Genomic DNA, 20774 nt, shown 5'->3' with positions numbered 1-20774 from the left:
GCTGTCTACCAACACCTGGCAGGACGGTAGTACTTCCCTGGGTGGTTGCTGTCTACCAACACCTGGCAGGACGGTAGTACTTCCCTGGGTGGTTGCTGTCTACCAACACCTGGCAGGACGGTAGTACTTCCCTGGGTGGTTGCTGTCTACCATCACCTGGCAGGACGGTAGTACTTCCCTGGGTGGTTGCTGTCTACCAACACCTGGCAGGACGGTAGTACTTCCCTGGGTGGTTGCTGTCTACCAACACCTGGCAGGACGGTAGTACTTCCCTGGGTGGTTGCTGTCTACCAACACCTGGCAGGACGGTAGTACTTCCCTGGGTGGTTGCTGTCTACCAACACCTGGCAGGACGGTAGTACTTCCCTGGGTGGTTGCTGTCTACCATCACCTGGCAGGACGGTAGTACTTCCCTGGGTGGTTGCTGTCTACCAACACCTGGCAGGACGGTAGTACTTCCCTGGGTGGTTGCTGTCTACCATCACCTGGCAGGACGGTAGTACTTCCCTGGGTGGTTGCTGTCTACCAACACCTGGCAGGACGGTAGTACTTCCCTGGGTGGTTGCTGTCTACCATCACCTGGCAGGACGGTAGTACTTCCCTGGGTGGTTGCTGTCTACCAACACCTGGCAGGACGGTAGTACTTCCCTGGGTGGTTGCTGTCTACCAACACCTGGCAGGACGGTAGTACTTCCCTGGGTGGTTGCTGTCTACCAACACCTGGCAGGACGGTAGTACTTCCCTGGGTGGTTGCTGTCTACCAACACCTGGCAGGACGGTAGTACTTCCCTGGGTGGTTGCTGTCTACCAACACCTGGCAGGACGGTAGTACTTCCCTGGGTGGTTGCTGTCTACCAACACCTGGCAGGACGGTAGTACTTCCCTGGGTGGTTGCTGTCTACCAACACCTGGCAGGACGGTAGTACTTCCCTGGGTGGTTGCTGTCTACCAACACCTGGCAGGACGGTAGTACTTCCCTGGGTGGTTGCTGTCTACCAACACCTGGCAGGACGGTAGTACTTCCCTGGGTGGTTGCTGTCTACCATCACCTGGCAGGACGGTAGTACTTCCCTGGGTGGTTGCTGTCTACCAACACCTGGCAGGACGGTAGTACTTCCCTGGGTGGTTGCTGTCTACCAACACCTGGCAGGACGGTAGTACTTCCCTGGGTGGTTGCTGTCTACCATCACCTGGCAGGACGGTAGTACTTCCCTGGGTGGTTGCTGTCTACCAACACCTGGCAGGACGGTAGTACTTCCTGGGTGGTTGCTGTCTACCAACACCTGGCAGGACGGTAGTACTTCCCTGGGTGGTTGCTGTCTACCATCACCTGGCAGGACGGTAGTACTTCCCTGGGTGGTTGCTGTCTACCAACACCTGGCAGGACGGTAGTACTTCCCTGGGTGGTTGCTGTCTACCAACACCTGGCAGGACGGTAGTACTTCCCTGGGTGGTTGCTGTCTACCAACACCTGGCAGGACGGTAGTACTTCCCTGGGTGGTTACTGTCTACCAACACCTGGCAGGACGGTAGTACTTCCCTGGGTGGTTGCTGTCTACCAACACCTGGCAGGACGGTAGTACTTCCCTGGGTGGTTGCTGTCTACCAACACCTGGCAGGACGGTAGTACTTCCCTGGGTGGTTGCTGTCTACCAACACCTGGCAGGACGGTAGTACTTCCCTGGGTGGTTGCTGTCTACCAACACCTGGCAGGACGGTAGTACTTCCCTGGGTGGTTGCTGTCTACCAACACCTGGCAGGACGGTAGTACTTCCCTGGGTGGTTGCTGTCTACCAACACCTGGCAGGACGGTAGTACTTCCCTGGGTGGTTGCTGTCTACCAACACCTGGCAGGACGGTAGTACTTCCCTGGGTGGTTGCTGTCTACCAACACCTGGCAGGACGGTAGTACTTCCCTGGGTGGTTGCTGTCTACCAACACCTGGCAGGACGGTAGTACTTCCCTGGGTGGTTGCTGTCTACCAACACCTGGCAGGACGGTAGTACTTCCCTGGGTGGTTGCTGTCTACCAACACCTGGCAGGACGGTAGTACTTCCCTGGGTGGTTGCTGTCTACCAACACCTGGCAGGACGGTAGTACTTCCCTGGGTGGTTGCTGTCTACCAACACCTGGCAGGACGGTAGTACTTCCCTGGGTGGTTGCTGTCTACCAACACCTGGCAGGACGGTAGTACTTCCCTGGGTGGTTGCTGTCTACCAACACCTGGCAGGACGGTAGTACTTCCCTGGGTGGTTGCTGTCTACCAACACCTGGCAGGACGGTAGTACTTCCCTGGGTGGTTGCTGTCTACCAACACCTGGCAGGACGGTAGTACTTCCCTGGGTGGTTGCTGTCTACCAACACCTGGCAGGACGGTAGTACTTCCCTGGGTGGTTGCTGTCTACCAACACCTGGCAGGACGGTAGTACTTCCCTGGGTGGTTGCTGTCTACCAACACCTGGCAGGACGGTAGTACTTCCCTGAGTGGTTGCTGTCTACCATCACCTGGCAGGACGGTAGTACTTCCCTGGGTGGTTGCTGTCTACCAACACCTGGCAGGACGGTAGTACTTCCCTGGGTGGTTGCTGTCTACCATCACCTGGCAGGACGGTAGTACTTCCCTGGGTGGTTGCTGTCTACCAACACCTGGCAGGACGGTAGTACTTCCCTGGGTGGTTGCTGTCTACCAACACCTGGCAGGACGGTAGTACTTCCCTGGGTGGTTGCTGTCTACCAACACCTGGCAGGACGGTAGTACTTCCCTGGGTGGTTGCTGTCTACCAACACCTGGCAGGACGGTAGTACTTCCCTGGGTGGTTGCTGTCTACCAACACCTGGCAGGACGGTAGTACTTCCCTGGGTGGTTGCTGTCTACCAACACCTGGCAGGACGGTAGTACTTCCCTGGGTGGTTGCTGTCTACCAACACCTGGCAGGACGGTAGTACTTCCCTGGGTGGTTGCTGTCTACCAACACCTGGCAGGACGGTAGTACTTCCCTGGGTGGTTGCTGTCTACCATCACCTGGCAGGACGGTAGTACTTCCCTGGGTGGTTGCTGTCTACCAACACCTGGCAGGACGGTAGTACTTCCCTGGGTGGTTGCTGTCTACCATCACCTGGCAGGACGGTAGTACTTCCCTGGGTGGTTGCTGTCTACCAACACCTGGCAGGACGGTAGTACTTCCCTGGGTGGTTGCTGTCTACCAACACCTGGCAGGACGGTAGTACTTCCCTGGGTGGTTGCTGTCTACCAACACCTGGCAGGACGGTAGTACTTCCCTGGGTGGTTGCTGTCTACCAACACCTGGCAGGACGGTAGTACTTCCCTGGGTGGTTGCTGTCTACCAACACCTGGCAGGACGGTAGTACTTCCCTGGGTGGTTGCTGTCTACCAACACCTGGCAGGACGGTAGTACTTCCCTGGGTGGTTGCTGTCTACCAACACCTGGCAGGACGGTAGTACTTCCCTGGGTGGTTGCTGTCTACCAACACCTGGCAGGACGGTAGTACTTCCCTGGGTGGTTGCTGTCTACCATCACCTGGCAGGACGGTAGTACTTCCCTGGGTGGTTGCTGTCTACCAACCTACTGTCCCTAAAATATTTATACTAATATTAACTTTTAAAAGGGTGGAGGGGTAAGCCATTACAAGGTATCGGTCAGATGACCAAAAGCTCCAGTGGCAGGTCATCATATGACTAAAGCCGGCGTCAGGAAACACTTGTCCTGCTTCCTGACGAATCTTACCTAACCTAACCCAGTTTGCCAATTTTATTAAATAGTGATACTGTCTTACATTCAGTGGCTAAAGAATGACTCGTCTTATCGGCTTGAGATTATTAATGCTGATGTTTTCTATAAGAAGGATAAAAATCCAATAAGTTTGGATTGTTTATGTGCAAATTTGAAATATTAATTAAATTGTTAAAATCGGGAATGCTTGGTATAAGAGCAATTCCTGTACACAATCTTTTCTAATAGGCTTCAGACTTTCAGTTGATGAGCTTGATTTGAGAAGGACATGCCTAGTATGGGCCAGTAAGCCTGATGCAGTGTTCCTATTCCTGTGTTTTCTTAAAGCTTGGTTTTTACTTTAAGCTGTGTAAATTTTAATTTGCCAATTTTATTAAACTGGTTTCCCTGAAATAACTAAAGCATTCCTCTTCTGGTCGGCTTCAAACAATCGCTACTCTTTCTTAATACGTATATATTTTTTTTTAATTTGGCGGTACAGGTTCCAGTCTGCCAGTTTTTAGGAGAAATGTGTATCAGGTTTAAAAATAAAAATATAGAGTAAATTATTTTCCCGTTTAGGATTGTAGAGAATTTTATATAGAATATAAATGTAAAAATAAGAAAAAGTATTAAAAACTCACTTTTTTATAGCGTTTTTATATTTGACGAGTTTAGTGAAGCCTTAACTAAATACTATAACACGATTGTAAACAAACCACAGAATTGTTCTTGTTTACCATCTACCTTCAAGGCTTTCATTTATAACTACAGGATGCCTTATCGAATCGGCTTCAAAATTTTTTTAACCCTGGTGAACTAATACTAGATAAAGGTTCGTGGTGCAACTGGTAAGTAAAAGTTCCCTCAGCTAAATTTTATGCAGATAATTCTTTTACTCATCTTTACAGTTTTAACAGCTGTGTATCCTCTGAAAATGGATGGTATTGTTAATGGAGTTTGGAGGAACCATTTTGCCACTTTTGATCTCGAAATAATGTTGAATTATTTTTCACTAAATATGCCTCAAAGAGGCATGCTGCTGGAGACATGCTGGTGAGGGGCTTTGTGTCCAAGGATCTGGATTTAACCAAACCACGGAACGGGTGGTGGTTGAAGGCATGGCGAGTGCGTCATAAAACTTCACATCAGTGCGTTTTACAACTCACTCGCCATGAGCTCAAACCTCACCCGTTCCATGGTTTGTTTGCAATCGTGTTATTACGATTTCGTTGGTCGATCTTGACTTATCTTCCCATTCCATAGATGGATTAAAATATAACATGAACAAGAGTTACAACAGTGAGGAGCTTTAATTCTGAATGTTACACCTACACAGTAGGCTTCTTTGGTCGAACACAGAGGTGACTAAATACAGAGACAGCAGGAGCAGTGGAGAGAGGGAAAGATGATGTGAACATTCATAAGCTATGAAGATGTAATTCTGAGGTGGTCAGTCCCTCCACCTGAATATGAGTTGAGCTCCATAGTCTTAATTACAGTGGTGCCTCGGTATACGACCAGCTCCCAACTCGAACAATTATGTAAATGTATTATTGTAAGTGCTTTTGTAAGTGTATTTTTGGGGGTCTGAAATGGATTAATTTGCTTTACATTATTCGTTATGGGAACAAATTCGTTCGGTACTCGAACAGATCGGCACGAGAACAGCCTTCTGGAGCGAATTAAAGTCGCATACCGAGGTACCACTTTATTTTAATGATGATCCCGGTGTGTGATTTCTTGCCCTGAGTGACTGTTACGTTTATAGTTTTTCTTATCTTCCATTCTGAACTATCCCAGCATTCCCAGCTTTTAAATGAACAAATTAGCATCTACACAGACGAAAACCAATCAAAAACAACTTATTAAAATATACCTTTATTGAAGGCTTGAAGGTAATCAGTAAAGGCATTCTTCAGTTATCATACGGATACCAATATTCCAATTTGTTTATTAAAGTTCGAAAACTGGGACATACACAGTCAAATAATGTGAACCTTCCTCTCAGCAAAATATACCGGCGGTCAAAGGTCGAAGCAGATCAAAAAGACATCCATTAAGTATTGCATGAGAACCAATAATCCAATATTTTGTGCCATAAAGTTAAAAGATTTGCACCACAGCAGTCTGAAAGTATCGTCTACGAAACAAGTTGATAAATGAGACATTTGTGCAACATTTGGGAATCTTAATTCTGGAAACGTTTCGCAAGCCAGTAACTTCTTCAGTCCAATGCTGAACACCGTTTTTGTAATAGACTAAAGAAGCCAGTGACTGGCGAAACGTTTCCAGAGTAAAGATACCCAATTGTTGCACAAGCGTTTCATTTATCAAGCTTTTAATAAATTGTATCAGTGTGTAGAAGGCGAAGATGATCAGAAGTATTCTTGTATTGGAAATATAAACACATAAACAATGGGCTTTATCAAGTAACAAAGTCATTTACCTGGGTGAAAGGTATGCAAGTATTTAATCAACTACAGAAACGCAAGACTTATCGCCAGAGAAGACAACACTCAATACCGATGAATCCTGGAATCATCGCTTTTCTGTATATCCAACAACTTCGGCCAGAACAACGGCTTTTATAACATAGCTGAACCCTTTGCCAAGAAACTTCATCACTATCCCACATAAGAACATAAGAATGGAAGAACACTGCAGAAGGTCTACTCATACACTTGTCCAATCTCTTTTTAAAGCTACCCAAGGTCCTAGCCTCTGTCACCCTACTCGGAAGATTGTCACATGCAGCATTCTCCACCTGACTCCATCCTATAAATACTCACGTACCTTTCACCCATTTAGATCTATTTGTGACTTGATAAAGCCCACTGTGTGGGCGAAACGTTGTCAATAAAGGATCACATTATATTGCATATGTGTTTATATTTCCATTGTGTCGGTATTTTATACCATTTATATACATTATGTTATCGTGCAGAAAACAATAACACTTTCTAAATAAAATGATCTAATAATTAACTACTTGTTCCAAAAGCAATCTGAACGTTCTTTTGGAAAGGATACACCGCTGCTACAAGTTTGAATCCGATCGGAAATGCTGTAAAGGTATCACACGTAACCGCTGCGCTATCTTCGTGTACAATATTGACCCCAACACTACTCAGTAACAGTCTTAACCATCATTTAGGTAAAATACACAAAGGCTAAAAGTTTGAGGTGGATCAGAAAACTCCTTTTCACGTTATAGCGCAGAAATGTTGGTGATTATAAATATACACTACGATGTATATTCACTTTCGGTAAACATCTAAAAATTAACATTCAATAAATTTGAAACTCCTCGAAGAAGACATATTTTCAGACTCTCTTATGAACCTCAAGGTTCATCTTATTGTGATTAGAAGGTTTAAATGGGAATTATCCTGCCTGTTCCATGGTCACGTTCTTAACTTCCTCTCCTACTATTTGTGCTCTCATTGTAATCTCCATTTGTTTATATCTTCTTGCTACATCTTTCTTTATTATTTTTCTATCCATTACTTCCCTACTCTCATACGTAGCTGTACTTAATTCCTTTTATTTTGCACATCTTTTGGTTTTTACTTTACAGGACTAATTTCCATTTTTTTAATTTGTCTCGCTGTTTATCTTCCTTTATAGATTCCTGTTTAAAGAAGTAATGTTATTTTGTTACAAGCACACAAGGACAATTATCTGGAAACTCAAACATATGAAATATTTTTTTAGAAGTGATTAAACTGACACAAATATTCAAAGAATGTTAATCCACTCAAACGTTAAGTAGGTAAAAGTCACCAGGTTACAAATATTGTTGAGTCAACACTCACAGATATTGACAATAAAGTTGCCTAAGAGTGGAGCCTCAATTCTTCCAACTAGTCTTGAGAGTTACATACCTGCTGAGTAAAGGTAATAGGTTGCACCGGCCTTCCTTGTTCGCCTTGTGGAGGAAATTCACAGGCAAGTTCGGGTGGTGCTTAATCAAGTGTTCTTTTGTTGTGGTGTTGAGCCAAGGTAACGTCAAGTCCAGCTGTTGTACTAAGACATTGTCTGCCCAATGCTTGCCACTTTTACACTCGCATCTCTCAGGGATTTTTTTAGTCGTTTTTTCTTCGTTGTTTGTCAGGTGTGGAAGTGTCGTTGTGACAGAGAGTAAGGTAAGTGTGAAGTTTAATCTCAGATAGTTGTGACTGAAGTAACTATCTTGTTCCATGAAGAAAGAAACATTGTTGTGTAAACCTTGTTTCACTATAACAATGATGACGCAGACAACCAGGGCGAGACGTAGAATCCTGAAGAGATCATAAGATTAAAAAAGTGATGTAAATGATTTTGAAAACCGGCAAGTTGAAGAATGAGACACTTGTGCAGCATTTGGGAATCTTTACTGAGGAAACATTTCGACAATCAGTAGCTTCTTCTGTCCAATACAAAGAAGAACGATGGAAGATGAGGAGTATTTTGAGGTAATCAGTCCCTCAGCTTGGAATGTTCAGTTCATCAATCCACTTTTCTCAAGATTGAAAGACTGAACATATCGACTCCAAGCTGAGGGACTGATTACCTCAAACTCCTCCTCATCGTCCACCGTTCTTCTCCTGGTCACAGACCGGGCCGCGGAGGCGTTGAACCCCGAAACCATCTCCAGGTAAACTCTCCAGGTAAACTCTCCAGGTAAACTCTCCAGGTATACTCTCCAGGTATACTCTCCAGGTATAGTCTCCAGGTATAGTCTCCAGGTATACTCTCCAGGTATACTCTCCAGGTATAGTCTTCAGGTATACTCTCCAGGTAAACTCTCCAGGTATACTCTCCAGGTATACTCTCCAGGTATACTCTCCAGGTATACTCTCCAGGTATACTCTCCAGGTATAGTCTCCAGGTATAGTCTCCAGGTATAGTCATCAGGTATACTCTCCAGGTAAACTCTCCAAGTAAACTCTCCAGGTATACTCTCCAGGTATACTCTCCAGGTATTGGACTAAAGAAGCCACAAGCTGGCGACACGTTTCTTTAGTCAAGATTCCCAAATGTTTCATAAGGGACTTATTTTTCATCAGACTTAAGAAAACCAGTTCCTTAAATCAATAACAATCAGAGACACATAATACTGTAGAAATGGTTCAGGTTATATAATGAGTGAACTTCACAAGAAACTGTCAACCTTCAAAGATAAAATACATTTATCTTTAGTAAATATTTTGTTGTTATCAACAAAAAAGTATAATCAGTAAAACAACTACTGTGAATGGATAGTGAAATTCCAAGCGCTTTCGTGACTTCTCACATTATCAAGGAACTATGGAGACAATACATCAAAGGAAGGCATATAAAGGGTCTATACCTTTTATATGCCTTCCTTTGATGTATTTTCTTTGTAGTTCCTTGATAATGTAAGAAGTCACGAAAGCGCTTGGAATTTCACTATCCATTCACAGTAGTTGTTTTGCATATACATATATATATGTAGTGTAGAATAGGTAAAACTGATCAATTAGCAAAAATTCATTTAAAATTAAATCGTTTCTAAAATTTTCTCTTATACGTTTAAAGATATATTTTTTTCATTTATGTTAATGTAAAAATTCATAATTTTGTACCAAAAATCCTTAGAATAACAAGCGCAATTTAATTTAGCCTAATCCAACTAAATATATTTTAGATAAGTTTACAATAATTTAATAATAAACAAACACAATGAAATATATTTTTTTCGTTAGGTTCAGAAGGAATTTTGGGAAATTATTGCATACACAAATTTTCGTTTGCTTTATTCAGCAAGAAGAGCGTTGTTATTTAAGCCAAAATCGCAAGTTTCACATATTCTGTACGATATATATATATTTTTATTTTTTTTATTAGCACATTGACCGTTTCCCACCAAGGCAGGATGGCCTGAATAAGAAAAACTTTGATCATCATTCACTCCATCACTCCATCACACTACAGGTATAAAAGCCATTTGTCACCATTCGCTCCTAACACGCTCAAGCATGGTTGCTGGAGGTCCAAGCCACTCGCACAAAACCTCTTTTACCCCCTCCCTCCAACCTTTCCTAGGCCGAACCCTACCCTGCCTTCCCTCCACTGCATAAGTCGTTCTATTTTGTTCCTTCCTCTGTACATGTCCGAATCACCTCAACCACTGCTCAGCCCTCTGGATAACAGTGTTGGTAATCCAACTCCTCCTAATTTCCAAACTAAGAATTCTCTGCATTATATTCACACCCCACATTGCCCTCAGACATGTCATCTCCACTGTCTTCAGCCTACTCCTTGTTGCAACACACACACACAAAGAAGGCCGCAGACGGAGTAAAGTCTAGGGGGTCAGAGACTACAAACCTCACTCAAGGAAAAAGATCTTGGGGTGAGTATAACACCAGGCACATCTGAAGCGCACATCAACCAAATAACTGCTGCAGCATATGGGCGCCTAGCAAACCTCAGAACAGCATTCCGACATCTTAATAAGGAATCATTCAAGACCCTGTACACCGTGTACGTTAGGCCCATATTGGAGTATGCGGCACCAGTTTGGAACCCACACCTAGCCAAGCACGTGAAGAAACTAGAGAAAGTGCAAAGGTTTGCAACAAGACTAGTCCCAGAGCTAAGAGGTATGTCCTACGAGGAGAGGTTAAGGGAAATCAACCTGACGACACTGGAGGACAGGAGAGATAGGGGGGACATGATAACGACATACAAAATACTGAGAGGAATTGACAAGGTGGACAAAGACAGGATGTTCCAGAGATTGGACACAGTAACAAGGGGACACAGTTGGAAGCTGAAGACACAGATGAATCACAGGGATGTTAGGAAGTATTTCTTCAGCCACAGAGTAGTCAGTAAGTGGAATAGTTTGGGAAGCGATGTAGTGGAGGCAGGATCCATACATAGCTTTCAGCAGAGGTATGATAAAGCTCACGGCTCAGGGAGAGTGACCTAGTAGCGATCAGTGAAGAGGCGGGGCCAGGAGCTCGGACTCGACCCCCGCAACCTCAACTAGGTGAGTACACACACACACTCTCCTACACATAAACATACAGTGTAGTGGGAAACAAGTGCCAAGCTCCGAGAATCTTAGTGTTTTTAGGGCGTGCTTTAGCTGCTAGAAGCAACCAGTGTTAGTGACAACGTCAGTGAACAACCCTACAAATGATAACCAAAGTTATTAGTTAAAAAAAATAAAAGGCGAGAGAAAGCCTGAAATTATACAACAAAATTTCAAAGTGCCAGTTCGTTAGAGGCCTAGTTTTCACTTGTTGCTACAGTTACAAATATACAAAGTACAAAGTGAGTGACTAAAGACAAAAGATCAAAAAGAATTAAGAGAGGATGGTTAACGAGAAACTGTGAGGTAGCATACAGCGAGTGTGAACAAGCTAGCCAGAAATGGGAAATATATATATATACATACATATATATAAATATATATAACCAGAGAAGGTGGCAGCAGTAGGCCTGAGGAAATAGCGCCGCCATAACAGGTTGGGTGTCATACAAATAAGTGTACTTACCAAAAGTGAAGTGTAAATTATAAAAGTAGCAATATACAAGTGATAGGTGTGGTAAATGAGGACTCAAACGGGCAATGAGAATAGAATAACTGAAGAGGTCGGAGGCGGAAGGACGAGGAGCACGAGTCATCGTACAGCGAGCATCGTACAGCGAGCATCGTACAGCGAGCATCGTACAGCGAGCATCGTCCCCTCTGAGTTGTAATGTACAAATCACCTGTTTGTGGTTTGGGGTAGTTTGGGTGGTAGAGCCGGCCTTACGATCACTGGTAGCTGACTGTCACATACCCTGCTCCAGAGTGATTATCACAGCACCTAGCAGTAGTAGGAAGATAAAACTTGTAGGAGCAAGAAATAGGCAGGAGGAGTAAGTTGGGGCCAATAGGACTACAGCCCTGACAACAGTTTTAAGAGATAAGGTTTTAAGACACAAAGACAGTGCAATCTGAGAAGCAAGTATTGGGTACACGTGTAGTAAAAGGTAGTACACAACTGGGCGAAAGAAAGACTCTTTAACACACACTAGTATTATAATTATCAGAATTACTCTCAGTATTAATGGTATTTTATTAGTATTATGGATACATAGAGGTGAGGTGCATTTCTGGGACACATAAACAACTGACGTGCTCGGGGCCAGGAGCTAAGACTCGACCCCTGCAACCACAACTAGGTGAGTACACACACATGCACACACACACACACACACACACACACACACACACACACACACACTCGGGGCCAGGAGCTCAGTCTCGACCCCTGAAACCACAACTAGGTGAGTACACACACCCACCCACTCATTCACACAGCTTCCCCCACCCCCTCTCTCCCTCTCTCTCCCACCCTCCTCTCTAGCCTTCTCTCCCCCCCTCTCTTTCTATCTTTCTCCCCCTCCCTCGCATTTCTCTCTCTTATAGCCTTTTCTGTCACCCTCCTCTCTCTCTCTCTCCCCTTCTCTACCCTTTCTCTCCCCCTCTCGTTTCTCTCTCTCCCCCCCTAGTCTTATCCCTTACCCCTATCCTTCCTCTCTCTCCCTCTTTCTACCCTTTCCCTCTCCCCCTCTTACTTTCCCTCCTCTAGCTTTCCCCCTCTTATTTTCTCTCTCCTCTAGCCTTCTCCCTCCCCACACACACACCCTGAAAACACACAAACTTCTCTCTGTGGTAAAATACATAAGCTTCTTTCTGTGGTTAAAAAAAAAATTGGTGGCCCTAGAGGGCGGAAAACCAGAGATCTGGTGGACGATCCAGGGAGGAAAGATTGGGAGTTAGAGCTCCAAAAAAAGGGAGGAAGAGCTTGGCAAGATAATGGAGGAGTGGATAGCTAAAGAGTGCAGGAATTGGGAGCTACAGGTCTTAGCAGCAAAAGCTAGGATACAGTGCTTAGAAGAGAAACTGAAAAACCTAAAACAGATTAGAGAGACAAATGACAATTCAGAAGCAACATTAGGAAATTCTATGTCAGGCACAGACAAGGGGATGGTAAGAAACAAAGGAGATATGCCATATGCGAAGGCCCTATCAGACCCATGTGGGGCCAGGGAAAAGACGAGGAGCATACTAAGATCAAATGACAGGTCCGAAGACAATGAAGGTATGTTATATGCAGAGTCTCTAACAGCCAACTGCAGTAGCAAGGAACAGCTGATCATGAAAGACAGTTCCCTGAGAGTAGAAGTTTCAGATAGGACAGGGTCTGAAGTCAAGAACACTTAAATGGAAGGAAATAAAACACCTCAGAGGATGCAAATGGAGACTCAGTGGGAGGAGGAAAGGGAGAAGTCAGTTTTTATCTATGGACTCCAAGAAGCCAAGGGGGACAACTTCGAAGAAATAAAACAGGAGGAAAAAATGATTGAAGGCATCATGAAAAAATAGGTGAGGGCGATATGACCCAGGTGTCAAATTTTCGAAGAATTGGGTGGTTTGCGAGTGGAAGGATACAGCCTGTCAAAGTAATTTTCAAGGAAGAATCAGTTTGAACCAGGATTCTGCAAGAGAAAGCACGACTGAGGGACAAACAGGGGTACCAGAGAGTATACCTTGATTGCGACAGAACACAAGAAGAGAGGACTACACTGAAAGAGAGGGTACAGAGATGCAAGGAGAAACGAGAGGCAATGATGAAGATGAGCAGGACCCGAACACAGGAGGAAGGGAAAACACACCCCACAGAATTTCCCACCAAAAGACTCCAACCGCGACAATCCCAACGCAACTGAGCAACCTAAACCACAACCCACTCATTGTTCCCTCTGCCACCAACCCCCACATCACAAACCTCACCCTAACAGCTGCCCCTTATGGACATTCTGACCCCACCCCCCTCATCACAAACCCCACCTACACCACAGCCCCCCATAGGCTCCCACCAAGGCTCTCGCTCCCCCAACCCCAATATTCTTGCAGGAACACAGTGATAGAAAGAAGCTGAAAGTTTGGTACACAAACGCTGATGGAATAACGAAAAAACATGAGGATTGCCACGAAAGAATCAGTGAAAAATCCCCAGACATCATAGCAGTCAAAGAAACAAAACTCGCTGAGACAATAACAGATGCAATCTTCCCACCGGGATAGCAGATCCTGAGGAAAGATAGAAGGAGTAGAGGGGGAGGAGGGGCTGCACTGCTCATAAAACACCGATGGGGATTTGAGGAAATGGAAGGCATGGAGAACATAAAGTAGTCATTGGAGTGATGTATAACCCACCACAGAACTGCAGGAGGCCAAGAGAGGAATACGAAGAAAACAGGGCAATGGTGGACACACTGGCTGAGGTGGTAAGAATAGCTCACTTGAGTAGAGCAAAGTTACTGGTAATGGGCGATTTCAACCACAGGGAGATCGACTGGGAAAACCTGGAGCCACATGGGGGTCCCGAAACATGGAGAGCCAAGATGATGGATGTGGTACTTGAAAACCTCATGCATCAACATGTCAGGGACACTACCAGAGAGAGAGGGGAGGATGAGCCAGCAAGATTGGATCTTGTGTTCACCCTGAGCAGTTCAGACATTGAGGACATCACTTACGAGAGGCCCCTTGGAGCTAGCAATCATGTGGTTCTGAGTTTTGATTATATAGTAGAGTTACAAGTGGAGAAGGCAACTGGAATTGAATGGGAAAAACGAAACTATAAAAGAGGGGACTACACAGGTATGAGGAACTTCCTGCAGGAGGTTCAGTGGGACAGAGAACTGGTAGGAAAATCAGTAAACGAGATGATAGAATATGTAGCAACAAAGTGCAAGGAGGCAGAGGAAAGGTTTGTTCATAAGGGAAACAGAAATAATAGGAAGAAAAAAGCGAGTCCTTGGTTTACCCGAAGGTGTAGGGAGGCAAAAACTAAGTGCACCAGGGAATGGAAAAGGTACAGGAGGCAAAGGACCCAGGAAAATAAGATGATTAGTAGAAGAACCAGAAACGAGTAGGCACAGATAAGGAGGGAGGCCCAGCGACAGTGCGAAAACGACATAGCATCGAAAGTCAAGTCTGACCCGAAACTGCTGTATAGCCACATTAGGAGGAAGACAACAGTCAAAGACCATGTGATAAGGCTGAGGAAAGAAGGTGGAGAACTCACAAGAAACGATCAAGAGGTATGTGAGGAGCTCAATATGAGATGTAAGGAAGTATTTACAGTGGGGACAGGAAGGCCTGGGGGGACAGACCAGATGGGGACACCAGCAAGGAATATATAGAGGACAGGAGGGTCAGGGGAGACATGATAACGACCCAGGAAAATAAGGAGATTAGAAGAACCAGAAACGAGTACACTCAGATAAGGAGGGAGGCCCAGCGACAGTATGAAAACGACATAACATCGAAAGTCAAGTCTGACCCAAAACTGCTGTATAGCCACATTCAAGACACTGTACACCGTGTACGTCAGGCCCATACTGGAGTATGCAGCACCTGTTTGGAACCCGCACTTGATAAAGCACGTCAAGAAATTAGAGAAAGTGCAAAGGTTTGCGACAAGGTTAGTTCCAGAGCTAAGAGTAATGTCCTATGAAGAAAGGTTAAGGGAAATCGGCCTGACGACACTAGAGGACAGGAGGGTTAAGGGAGACATGATGACGACCCAGGAAAATAAGGAGATTAGTAGAAGAACCAGAAACGAGTACGCACAGATAAGGAGGGAGGCTCAGCGACAGTACGAAAAGACATAGCATCGAAAGTCAAGTCTGACCCGAAACTGCTGTATAACCACATTAGGAGGAAGACAACAGTCAAAGACCAGGTGATAAGGCTGAGGAAAGAAGGTGGAGAACTCACAAGAAACGATCAAGAGGTATGTGAGGAGCTCAACATGACATTTAAGGAAGTATTTACAGTGGGGACAGGAAGGCCTCTGGGGGGACAGACCAGATGGGGACACCAGCAAGGAATGTACCAACAAGTGTTGGACAACATACATATAAATGAGGAAGAGGTGAAGAAACTGCTAAGGGACATCGATACCTCAAAGGCAATCTCCCCGTGGGTCCTTAGAGAGGGAGCGGATATGTTGTGTGCGCCACTTACCACATTCTTCAACACGTCCCTGGAAACTGGGCAATTACCTGAGGTATGGAAGACGGCAAATGTAGTTCCCATTTTTAAAAAAGGAGACAGAAAAGAGGCACTAAACTATAGACCCGTGTCACTGACGTGTATAGTATGCAAAGTTATGGAGAAGATTATCAGGAGGAGAGTGGTGGAGCACCTGGAACGGAACAAGAGTATAAACGCCAACCAGCACGGATTCAAGGAAGGAAAATCCTGTGTCACAAACCTTCTGGAGTTTTATAATAAAGTAACAGAAGTAAGACATGAGAGAGAGGGGTGGGTTGATTTCATCTTCTTGGACTGCAAGAAGGCCTTTGACATAGTTCCTCACAAGAGATTTGTGCAGAAGCTAGAGGATCAGGCGCATGCAACTGGAAGGGCACTGCAATGGATCAGAGAATACCTGACAGGGAGGCAACAACGAGTCATGGTACGTAATGATGTATCACAGTGGGTACATGTGACGAGCGGGGTCCCACAGGGGTCGGTCCTAGGACCAGTGCTATTTTTGGTATATGTGAACGACATGATGGAAGGGTTAGACTCAGAAGTGTCCCTGTTAGCAGACGATGTGAAGTTAATGAGGAAAATTAAATCAGATGAGGACCGAGCAGGACTTCAAAGAGACCTGGACAGACTGGGTCCAACCTGGTCCAGCAACTGGCTTCTCGAATTTAATCCCGCCAAATGCAAAGTCATGAAGATAAGGGAAGGGCACAGAAGACCGCAGACAGGCTAGGTGGCCAAAGACTGCAAACCTCGCTTAAGGAGAAAGATCTTGGAGTGAGTATAACACCGAGCATGTCTCCGGAAGCACACATCAACAAGATAACTGCTGCAGCATATGGGCGCCTGGCAAACCTGAGAACAGCGTTCCGATACCTTAGTAAGGAATCATTCAAGACACTGTACACCGTGTACGTCAGGCCCATACTGGAGTATGCAGCACCTGTTTGGAACCCGCACTTGATAAAGCACGTCAAGAAACTAGAGAAAGTGCAAAGGTTTGCGACAAGGTTAGTTCCAGAGCTAAGGGGAATGTCCTATGAAGAAAGGTTAAGGGAAATCGGCCTGGCGACACTAGAGGACTGGAGGGTCAGGGGAGACATGATAACGACATATAAAATACTGCGCGGAATAGACAAGGTGAACAAAGACAGGATGTTCCAGGGAGGGGACACAGAAACAAGAGGTCACAATTGGAAGTTGAAGACACAGATGAGTCAGATATTAGGAAATATTTCTTCAGTCATAGAGTTGTCAGGCAGTGGAATAGCCTAGAAAGTGATGCAGTGGAGGCAGGAAACATACATAGTTTTAAGACGAGGTTTGATAAAGCTCGTGGAGCAGGGAGAGGGAGGGCCCAGTAGCAACCGGTGAAGAGGCGGGGCCAGGAGCTAAGACTCGACCCCTGCAACCACAAATAGGTGAGTACACACACTGACACACACACACACACACACACACACACACACACAACAAGACTAGTCCCGGAGTTAAGGGGTATGTCCCGCAAGGAGAGGTTAAGGGAAATCGACCTGACGACACTGGAAGACAGGAGAGATAGGGGGGAGGGATATGATAACGACTTATAAATACTGAGAGGAATTGACAAGGTGGACAGAGACAGGATGTTCTAAGAGATGACACAGCAACAAGAGGTCACAGTTGGAAGTTGAAGACTCAGATGAACCGCAGGGATGTTAGAAAGTATTTCTTCAGTCACAGAGTTGTCAGGAAGTGGAACAGCCTGTGAGGTGATGTAGTGGAAGCAGGATCCATTCATAGCTTTAAGGGGAGGTATGATATAGCTCATGGAGCGGGAAGAGTGACCTAGTAGTGGCCAGTGAAGAGGCGGGGCCAGGAGCTGTGAATCGACCCCTGCAAGCAACCACAACTGGGCGAGTACATCTAGGCGAGTACACACACACACACATACACACACACACACACATACACACACACACACACACACACACACACACACACACACACACACACACACACACACACACACACACACACACATTCACACACACACATTCACACACACACACATTCACACACACACATTCACACACACATTCAGACACACACATTCAGACACACACATTCAGACACACACATTCACACACACACATTCACGCACACACATTCACACACACACACACACACACACACACACACACACACACATACATACATACATATATATATATATATATATATATATATATATATATATATATATATATATATATATATATATACATGTGTGTGTGTGTATTTAATAAATAGTGATAAAAATATAGGGGGATACCACCTCCAGAATTTTACTGGGGACCCTCATCCTCAGAGAAGACAATAAACGTACCTCAGGGAAAACTCAAGGTTCACCCCGGAGCTGTTTGAATATTTTCTTCTCCTACCACCCCCTATATTTTATATTCTATTTGAACTTTATTAATAGACAGAATACATTACATAAAACACAAACATGAATACATTGATACAATATATGAAAGATTATGAATCTCCTCCAGCTCCACCGAAGCCGCACGCGAGCCCAGTATGCAGCATACATTTCCTCTCTTGATAGCTGTGCTGAGGCGCTGGAACATGAAAGTGGCTGCCCTTGGATCCCTGGTGGTGTCGATGAGTCTGGAACCCAGTTCTTTAAGGAAACATGTGGCATTTTTCCCCATGATCCCAAGGTTTCTGATCCCACTTGGACAAATTGATACTGTTGGATTATGTCCCTGTACTTGCCGATCTTGTACTCTTTCCTGTGATCAGCAGCTCCTCCCTGTCGCCCGACACTGTGATGGATGTAGGTGTCAGCCAGGGTCGACACACAGGTATAATCCCATGCTAAGAGCTTGCCAAACTTCTAAGGATAGATGGTGATCCCATCTGGGCAGTTTGCTGGGTTGTGGGTATTGTTGGCTGCTAGTGATCGGGGCTCTCTCTCGGCTGGGCATCCAGCTGTAGCAAGGGCTCTCTTTATGATGTCGTTGACTTCATTGTGTCTTTAATGACAGCCCATGGTTTTGGAACAGTTAAGACCATGTAGACCATATTGGTCAGCTTGCGCATCACCACAAATACACGTATATTCCTTGCGAATTAGGGCAGCAAGGCGTAGACCCACTGCAGTATGGAGGATCTTAGGATCGAGGCGTGTTCCCATTGACGAAATGGGAACTGTTTGGAGGAAGTCTCCGGAGAGATGTGCACTCACAGCTTGGAGATGGGCAGTCTCCCTATCTGATGTTACAGCCTTAAGCATGTTGGCAAGCACCTTTTCAGCGATGGGGGCATTCCAACTTGACTGTTTGTAGGCCAGTGCTGCACTAGGTTTTGGTGCTGGAGCAGCAAGAGTCTCCCATTCAGTGATGGCACTGGCGTTGCTAGGGTCCTGTATTCCTGCTGAGTCACTGAGGTTGTCTGGAAGAATTTGTTTTATTAATTCATTTGATGCTATGGAAGAGGATAGGAATGCTGGTAGGGCAATTTGGGAAAATTTACGTACTCCCAGTCCCCCCCCCCCACCCCAAGACTGACTGGAAGTGAGGCTTGCAACCACTGTCCATCTTCGAGGGAAAGATTCAATACACTCTGTAGCATGGTCTTAAGGAGAGAGTCATATTCCTTGAGTTTCGGACTGCTGAAGGCCGGGGATAATCTCAGGAAGTAGGTAAGTTTTGGGATTGACAGGCACCTGGTGAGTAGGTAGAAGGCATCATGTCTTTCATCCTGCCTGCCATCGTCCTGAGGTCTGAGATTTTTTTTTTCTAGGATCAGATCGATGGCATTGGACCCAAGAGGAGCACCAAGAAGAGTGCTGTTGGCCGGATCAATGGCTCGTGTTCCTGGTAAAACAGTACTAATATTCTGGATCATCTATCGGTTGGTACAAACTATTTCACATTCGGTGGGGTTTAAAGATAGGCTCAGGCTTTCTCCCATGTCTTTAACTTTTCTGATGTCCTCTAGGAGAGATTCTGTAGTACCAGCTAGGGTACCATCATCAAAAAACCAGATATTGAGCTCACTGGAGAGTGCTTCTGTGACTTCCTTAATGACACGACAGAACACAAAGGGGGCGAGAGGGTCCCCCTGTTGCACGCCCTCACACGAGTCAATTTCATGGTCCCCAAACAATAGTGTAGAAGTCACACTATAACACGATTCTATGAAGGAATAGAGGGAAAGGAAGTTGCACATGTGCCTCATAAGCTTGTCGGTACTGATAATGTTTAGGCAATATTGATGGGCATCTCAAAGGTTTTGTTGTCCAACTCCTGAACCCTTTCGAGCGTTGAATTATATTTCTTGGTTCTCTTGAGGAAAGTGAGCTACAGCTCAATGCCTCGTGTGGTATACCTCTCTCAGATCGAGCAGAATTCTTAGATCAGGTTAGGCTAGGTAAATAAATTAGCCTATATTAATTTATGTCGAAATTGCCTAAAATGACACCCCTTCAGTAGCTGGAGCCTGCGAGGTGTCTGTTAGTTGGAGAAAGAGCTGCTCATAGTGTTTCATTAAGTAAACATTGCATTGTATCTTCTCATCTTACACATACACGTATAATAAAGTGAAGATTAAATGCTTAAGTACAAAATATATCTGTCAGAGTGGCACTCACTTGATATTCTTGGGGAGGACCATCATGTAGTACAGCTGGAAACTGGGGATAAAAATAAAATGAAAATCGTTTTAAGGCGTGTTTTTGAAACTGAGTAATGCCAGAGTTTTTTATTAAATATTTTACAGGATTTTTCTGATTTAATATTGGGGATAGAAACAAAATTAAATTAAAATGCAACATTTTAATAATTGGTTAAAAATATATCCATATATCCACTGAGGTCAGTGGTCACGTGTGGTCATACCTGTCCTGAGCTGTCTGGGTGTTAGCGTGGGGTGTTACCGAGCACCATGGCTTCTTGTAGTGTTTTAGAATCTCAGGT

General features: G+C 45.1%; 1 protein-coding gene across 1 annotated transcript in view; it reads right to left on the bottom strand.

Annotated features, from left to right (window-relative positions):
- Window positions 1-20485, bottom strand: part of LOC128695926 (uncharacterized) — a 92817-nt gene extending 72332 nt beyond the window's left edge. The window contains exons 1-2 of the mRNA XM_070093105.1: window positions 20450-20485; window positions 7619-8014 (exon numbers count right to left, since the gene is read on the bottom strand). Coding sequence (XP_069949206.1) covers window positions 7619-8014; window positions 20450-20475 — 422 coding nt within the window. The 5' untranslated portion in view covers window positions 20476-20485. The remainder of the gene's footprint in view (window positions 1-7618; window positions 8015-20449) is intronic.
- Window positions 20486-20774: the final 289 nt, after the last annotated feature.

The sequence above is a fragment of the Cherax quadricarinatus genome, chromosome 41 (assembly GCF_038502225.1).
Source record: "Cherax quadricarinatus isolate ZL_2023a chromosome 41, ASM3850222v1, whole genome shotgun sequence".
Taxonomy (NCBI): Eukaryota; Metazoa; Arthropoda; class Malacostraca; order Decapoda; family Parastacidae; genus Cherax; species Cherax quadricarinatus.
Note: the sequence above shows the minus strand (reverse complement) of the source record. Positions and strands in the feature narration are given on the sequence as shown.